This window comes from Pterocles gutturalis, unplaced genomic scaffold (genome assembly GCF_000699245.1).
Source record: "Pterocles gutturalis isolate BGI_N339 unplaced genomic scaffold, ASM69924v1 scaffold41706, whole genome shotgun sequence".
In the NCBI taxonomy this organism is placed as follows: Eukaryota; Metazoa; Chordata; class Aves; order Pterocliformes; family Pteroclidae; genus Pterocles; species Pterocles gutturalis.
In genome coordinates, this window is record NW_010099277.1 from 1,711 (window position 1) to 9,483 (window position 7,773).

The 7,773-nt window shown below is 39.5% G+C and overlaps 1 protein-coding gene across 1 annotated transcript in view; it reads left to right on the forward strand.

Annotated features, from left to right (window-relative positions):
* PLAU (plasminogen activator, urokinase) overlaps positions 1–6,268 on the forward strand; it is a 6,369-nt gene extending 101 nt beyond the window's left edge. The window contains exons 2-10 of the mRNA XM_010075867.1: positions 808–862; positions 1,042–1,146; positions 1,689–1,854; positions 2,236–2,321; positions 2,404–2,593; positions 3,220–3,374; positions 4,331–4,471; positions 5,071–5,219; positions 6,074–6,268. Coding sequence (XP_010074169.1) covers positions 808–862; positions 1,042–1,146; positions 1,689–1,854; positions 2,236–2,321; positions 2,404–2,593; positions 3,220–3,374; positions 4,331–4,471; positions 5,071–5,219; positions 6,074–6,268 — 1,242 coding nt within the window. The remainder of the gene's footprint in view (positions 1–807; positions 863–1,041; positions 1,147–1,688; positions 1,855–2,235; positions 2,322–2,403; positions 2,594–3,219; positions 3,375–4,330; positions 4,472–5,070; positions 5,220–6,073) is intronic.
* The last annotated feature ends 1,505 nt before the right edge of the window (positions 6,269–7,773 follow it).

Here is a 7,773-nt window from a genome sequence, read left to right on the forward strand (position 1 = left end):
CACTTCTGGTTTTGATTATACTTCTCCTTTGGACAGTGTAGTAGGCTTTTGACTTGAATTCTCTTTTTTGCTGCCTTTGCATGTACATATACCTCTGCACATACAACGCCAAGAAACATGTTTTTGAACCCTTTGGTTTTTCTTCTGATTCTACTCCACCCTAAGATAACATAATGGAATTATATTGTTACCATTACTTGTTTTACCTAGGGCAAGCCCACTTGACCTCTGGAAAAAGTACACTAAAAGCCTAATCTTATTCAATTCCATGGAGAAAGAAATATCTAGCCTGCAAAGCAGAGAAAAGCCCTGAAGTACAGGGCAAGAATCTATTGTCTAAATCTACTGGCTTTTATTTCATGGCACAACAGTGAAGCACCAAGGTCACCAAAATGACAGAGGCAGCCAAAGAATATTGCATCTTTGCTGCGCTGCTTGGTGACTGAGAGGTGGAGGTGGAGAAGTTCCCTTCCCCATTCCAGGGACGCTGGCTATTGAGAGCTGCTCAGGTCCTTATAGCAGAAATAACTGCGATGTTGACCTGATGCAGTGGACCTGTTTGGTGGAGTTTTTATGAGGGATTTTTGTGTGGCATGGTTTTTTTCTTCCCCATTCTGCTTTGCTTAAGTAGAGTTCCAGATTTCATTCACTTCCAGATTCCACTGAGCAGGTTCAGCTGGTAACTGTATGCAAAAATAGACTCCTAAACTGTTGAAGGTATATGGTAGGGAATGGAGCTTGGGCCCATAAAAGATAAACCACATACAAGAAACTGTTTTCTTAAAATCCTTTTTTCTTTTCCCTTAGGTTTATATCAAGAAGCACTTCAAGCTGTCATATAAACGCAGATCAGATCACAAGGGTAAATATCTGCCTGTTCTACTTAAACCTAAAAAGAACTTGTTATCCTGCAATTACATCTTCATACAAGGAAGACTCTTAGTGATACTTGAATACCTAAAATGTAGTTTGCAACTACATTTCACTTTACTTCATAATTCAAATGTTTTGCCTCTAATTAGTGATGTCTTTTACTTGCAGAATGTCATTGTTTGAATGGAGGAACCTGCATTACCTATTACCTTTTTAGCGGAATTCATCGTTGCATATGCCCAGAAGGATACACTGGGATTCACTGTGAACTAGGTAGAGCATCTATCTTCCTTAATACTAACTAAATTGATTGAAAAGACCTAAAAAGATAGGCAAATCATGAATATGAAATGCCAAGTGAAAGTATTACCCATAAACGCAACTGGACATCCTTTAGCAGATGCTAACAGACTGAGAAGAAATAACTAAATATTGGCCCAAAATCAGGATCTCTAACTTTTTTTTTGTCCCTTCCTCCTCACTAATGTTGCCTACCTCACAAACATTTTCATTTGGGGTGAAAAAAGTGAATTTGTTTGGGAGTGTTCAGAAGCAGAAGAAGATCTGGTTATATTGTGAAGTACACTGAAACTGTTAGAGAAGTAATATGCAGGCTTTAAAGCATAAGATACTTGATGCTCAAAATTCATGTAGTACAATTTAATAAAAATATATAATCAGTCTAGATTTTCATCATATATTTTCAAGTGTAATGCATGAACTTTTTTCTTATTAGAAGGATCCATACAGATTATTTCAGTCTCAAAACAATTATAAACAAGAACATGCTGCTAACAAAACATTAATTTTCTTAGACACTGACAGTGTATGCTATACTGAGAATGGGGAGGACTACAGAGGAATGGCAACAGAAGATGAATGTCTGCCATGGGACCTTCCATCAGTAATCAGGAGGGGTCATTACCATGCTCACTTGACGAATGCTTTGCAGCTTGGACTTGGCAAACACAGCTACTGCAGGTAAGAAAAGCATTGCTCTTCCTGGGATGACTTCTATTGTCACAGCCCCAGAAGTGCCTCAAGTGATGGTACATGGTTTGGTTTGTTTTTTGTTTTTTGTTTTTTTCAAAAAAACCCAAAAAACCCCCAGAATATTACAGAGATGAATTTTTGAATAAAAGTATTTGAAACATGACTCTCTGAAGTGCCTAGAGTTCTTGCTTACCACCCAAGCTAATCATACTGCAAAATTCCCAGTATGCAAAAGTAATAGTTAATTATTTTCTCTGGTATATCTTGCAACAGAACAGTTTTGGCATTTTCAGGACAGTTAGAGTTCTAAGATAGTATCATTTTTTTTTAAGCTGCCTTTATGAAAAGAACACTTCCTTTATCTTCCAGAAACCCAAATGGAAGGAAGAAGCCCTGGTGCTACACCAAAAAGGGATTCAGCATTCAAGAAACACCCTGCAACATAGAGAAGTGTGGTAAGTAACATTAGTTTCAAGAAAACGGATTTTTTTTTTTAATAGCACAAAGAATATCTGAACAAAATTTCTCCTTTCATAGGGCATGCATGTGGTCAAAGGAGCATCAGCAAGTACTTCAAGATTGTTGGTGGAAGCCAGGCAGAGGTTGAGTCTCAGCCTTGGATAGCTGGCATCTTCCAAAACATAAGGGGCGTTGACCATTTTCTGTGTGGTGGCAGCCTCATTGACCCTTGCTGGGTACTTACAGCAGCACACTGTTTTCATACTCCGTAAGTTTACAGTTCCATGTCCTCCTTATTTGCAGCTTTTTTCAACTAATTTTGTCGCATGATGCTCACTGAACAGCCCTTCAAAATGTACCATAGTAAGAATCTTCTTTTGCGCAGAACAAGAAGAGCAGCTATAAATACTAAGCCTCTTTTTGTCCAAGTCAATCAGAATGACCTAGCAAGATGTAAACATTCTGGTGGATAATGCAATTTAAACAATTTTATCCTAAACTGGAGCCAGGGTTTCATTCTACCTTAGCTGTTCCCAAAATTTAAGTTGTCCTGAAAGGTGATGAGCTGTTGAGCCGTACATCTATGGGTGTTTGTTTTTCCTGTGGAAAGCTGATCCTCCTGGCATCCTGCAGAAGATTCTCATCACCGATGGCTGGCATTAGTAGCAGCTAGCTAGGTGTGCATTTCAAAATGCCTGAATGTTTATCTTAATCCCTTCAAATGGAAAATCAGGATGCTTTCCTTTAGAATACTGGAGCAACTTTCAAAGCTGACTAAATTTTGCTTTTTCTTGTCAGCGTTAAAGTAAACAAAAAACAGAACTAGGACTGGATCCAAACTGTTGATCTCACTCTCAGAAACTGGTAGTCTTCATTAATCTTATTCTCACTCAGGTCAAAAAAACCACAAAACAGGTCCATCTACAAAGTCTTCCTTGGAAAGTCCATACTGAATATTACTGATGATAAGGAACAAGTATTCATGGTTGATGACATCATCTCTCACCCTGACTTTACAGATGACACAGGTGGCAATGAGAATGATATTGGTAAGTGTCATCTCAATATGAGCCTTTAAAACACTGAGGATAGCTGAAGGCTGTAATTGTGGCTTACATCTTCTAAAAGAAGTAGAACCAGAGATGAGATAAAGGGGAAGAGGAGCTACATGCTTCTGAGAATGAGTCCTGTGCAGAGCAAGACTTTTCCCACTTGTCTAAATTTGGTTTACGGCCCATGTCAGATGCATTACCAGGCACACAGTCAACTATAGGCCTGTCCTATCTCTGGACCTGTACAAGGCATGGCTTTTCCATAAGCGCTGGTGGCAGCATCCCATTTCTACCATCTTATTCTATGTCTACAGAGATCACATACCATAGGTTTCATCATATAGTAGGGGAATGCCATATCAGATACCACATTAGCCAAAGGTTGTCCTGAATTAATCCAGAGTTTCCTAAGTCTCTCTGGCTTTCACAAGCCTATCCCTAAACCAACAAAGTCAGAGATGGGTTTTTACAAATTGCACAAAACAGACTTGCTACTCTTGCACTTGACACTTAGAACTCTGACATCCCTTCCAAATTCCTGTCACTAAGGAAAAAGAATCAAAGAACAGCTTCATAAGCCCTGCTGGTGAGAAGTAAAGTATAAACTGCCTCCCTTGTCAGCAGGGCGGTGGGTGCCACCCTCTACAGCCAGCCAGTCAGGAAGTTTAAAACATCTAAAGATATACTTTCAGAGGCATCGTCCCTGAGCTATCCTTATCCTTCCAGGAACGAAGTTCAAATTGGAATGTTTGCCACTGGGAAATTAATTTTATTGTTACTAAATAATGACCCAGTGTCATTCCAAAAGTAATGAGAGGAACCATATGTAACCAGAACTAAATGTAATTGCAGTTATTCCCATTAACTGTGCCCAATAGTCCAGCTCTCGGAGAACTTGAGGGGAAAAACTTGCTTTAGAAATCTTATTGTATCTTCTCTGCCTTTTTTCTTAGCTTTGATAAGGATAAGAACAACTTCTGGACAGTGTGCGGTAGAGTCCAAATATGTCAGAACAGTCTGCTTGCCAGAGAAGAACCTCTACTTACGTGACAATACACGGTGTGAAATAGCTGGCTATGGAAAACAAGATTTTTGTAAGTGAATGACTTCTCTTTCCGAAGTTGTACTTCCATAATGTGGGAACTGGATGTTTTTTATACCATGATCTGCAAAGGATTAAAAAAAGAGATTCCTGTCTGTTATTCTTTGTACTCCATGTACATCTCTCAAAGATGATCTTTGCTATCATCTTCCCTAGTTGTCCATGGCATTTCCTATCTGATGCTTCTCACACTTGTCAACCATACAAAGTATGCCAAGACATAAAACACAGCAATATTTTCATACCTGATGTGGTGAGGACTAGAAGAAATTAAAGCTGTATTGGAGGATTAGCAAAGGATATGTTGGAGGATTAACAAAGGATTGCATTTGTGCAGACCTTCCTCCAAAAACTATCAAACTCTTTCCTTCTAAAAACCAAGCTTTATAGTTTGCATTTGGAATACTTGTTTTTCTCTTCAGAACTTATTCATTAACAGTAGAAGTAAACCATTACTGCATAAGCTGGTAAGAGAAGCCTCAAATCAGAACTGGAATAGTTATGCTAATTTCTTTTAAGCACCAAAAGTCTTTGCTTATGGGTTGGGGTTTTGTCTTGGATGGCGAAAATAGCTGAATACTCTTTTTGCAGATGACATTTACTATGCTCAAAGACTGATGTCAGCTACTGTAAATTTAATATCACAGACAAAATGCAAATATGAATACTATGATAATACCAGAATTACTGACAACATGGTCTGTGCTGGAGATCCTGCATGGATGGCTGATGCATGCAAGGTAAAACGGGTTTGTTTTATCTTCTGAACAGTTTTGAATGCATGTGTGCTATAAGGATCAGCTGGTGGCATCTTGTAATACTGCTAGCCTCCTTATGTAGCAGGAACTTAGTGCATCCAGTGGAGCTGACCTGTAGCATGGCCAAACATATAGAGGAAGGTTGGGAGCTAGAGTTAGGTGTTACACCCTCGAGACCTCCTTTGGAGGAGCAAAAAGTGGAGTATCTTAGACATTGTTATTCCTCAAGGCCTTATTTACAATCTGTTGAAGGAATGGCTGGTAGATACGCATCAGGGGAATACAGTAGCTGTTCCAGTCTCAGCTTGCACTTTCTTAACTGTAGCTCTGCAAAGGGACGAAAGGTGAATTACGGGGGGTATACTGAGCCCTTCCACAGGTTCTTCTAAACTGGATTTGCTTCCCTGCACCCTCACTGGGGCAGAGTGGTCAGATGAGCCACTAAAGAACAAGTGTGTTTCTCGAGTGTAGAAGTACCTTATGGGCAGGGAGACAAGTGATTCTGTGATGAAGAATTGGGCATGTTGGCTTTGACCTTTATATTACTCGTCCAATATCTGTGATTATAAACTTAGGATGGAGTGTTGTGTGCAAGACAACTATTCTCTGTGTGCCCTGCTAGAGGGCAACTAGAGCATTCCTTACCTTACAGGCTGTGTTCAAGTCACAGCAGATGCCAAGCCTTCTGTTCCATCTATGCAGTGTTCTCAAAAATGAAACCATTAGCTCATAAGTATTTACTAGCTTTTTTCACTCTAGAAAAACAATCACAGGCTCCCTGTTATAAAGGATTCATCTGCAGAAAATGACCTAATATATCATCTTTTCATTGTCAGGGAGATTCCGGTGGCCCCATGGTCTGTGAGCACAATGGCAGGATGATGCTTTATGGGATTGTCAGCTGGGGAGATGGCTGTGCGAAGGAAAACAAGCCTGGCGTTTACACCAGAGTTACTCGATACCTTAACTGGATTGATTCCAGTATGAATGTGGTGATGTCCAAGAGTCGTTTTGTCCCTGAACCGAAGTGACCTTCCTTCCTACATCTGAACTCAAATGAAGAAGGTTAAGCCTATACTGATGCCAGGGCACTAAAGTCCTGAATGTCATGCGAGGCTTTCTTAAATGCTTGTGTTGTCTGCTGCTCACATCGGTGTTCCTGAGGCAGAGAGACAGTTGATATATTATCTTACTACTCTGAATTACCTGAAAACCACTCCATGGGAAGCTAAAATATTTAACATTTAAATGAGTATTCCCATGCATGATACTATGCATAATAAGTTATCTGTCCACTTCGTTTATGAACCAGCATTTGGTCCAGAAGTATTGGTAAAGTTTTAACTTGTTTAATTCAAATATTCATTTTACATGTGGCCTGAGTCTAAAATCTTACCTCATCACACTGAACAATGCTGACACTCAAGTCTTAGAAACCTAATCTGTTAAGACCAGTACTGAGAGGGTGATCAGGCTTTGCATCAGAAATTGAAAGAAACTGCATCAGCATTAATTATCACTAATGCATGAAGAAGGACCAAAGTCTACTTACACTGAGGCAATGCTTGGTGTACAGGGTTCATTGCGCGGTAGACCCGACGTATAGTAAAATCTTGGGGATTGCACCTGTAGCTGTGTCAACATTACACACTCTTAATGTATTACACGTAAGAACTGTACTGCAAGAAGGTGAATTAGAAACTTGACTGGACTTCCAGGTCACATCGGAAGGTTTCTGGGTCCCCTTAAAAGCCTGATTATGCAACCTTTCTACATGTACCTATGGACCCGGAGGGGGATTTAAAGAATCAACACCTATTGAATGCTGCAGATGTCAAAAGCCAGAACTTTATTTCCATTTATTTAATTGATGTTATTTGTAAACTACATATTTTTTCCTGAGACTTACACTTTTTATTTTGAAACTTTGGTTGTTTCATAGGTTTGAATTATTTGCATGAGGGCTGGAACCTCAAGCTTTATTTAATTATTTTTATGGTGTTTAACTTATTGTTTGTATGATGGATATTAAAATATCATTAAAAAACCCTGTTATTCTTATGTGTCTGTTATTCCGCTCTTGAAAGGGGGCAGGTATGATTCAACAGGGAACTGCCATTATTAAGTTCTAATCTGAACTGTGCAGTCCCTTGGTAAAACACAAATGTTTGAACTTCCTGTTTACTTACGCATTTCTTAGGCAAAGTGAATGTTTTCTGCTCTGGGCTGGAGTACTATAAAACTGTGTGTGCACTAGCAAGACAGAGCATAAGATGAACAACAGTGCTGGGGATCTGATAGTGCTGCAGGTGCTTCAGGACCCCCATCTAGTCCTGTGGCCTAGAAATTCTCAAATAGTTGCAGAACATTAGTTGAACTTTTACAACATCCTGTTAGGTTTGCCCTAAGGGAATACAGTTCTCATGTTCCAGAACTGTTCTGCAATAAGATCCACATCACCTGGGGGGGAGGATCAAAAGATTGGTTTCAAAGGTTCACTCCTTCACTGCACTAAGATGTTACTGCAAGTGCAACT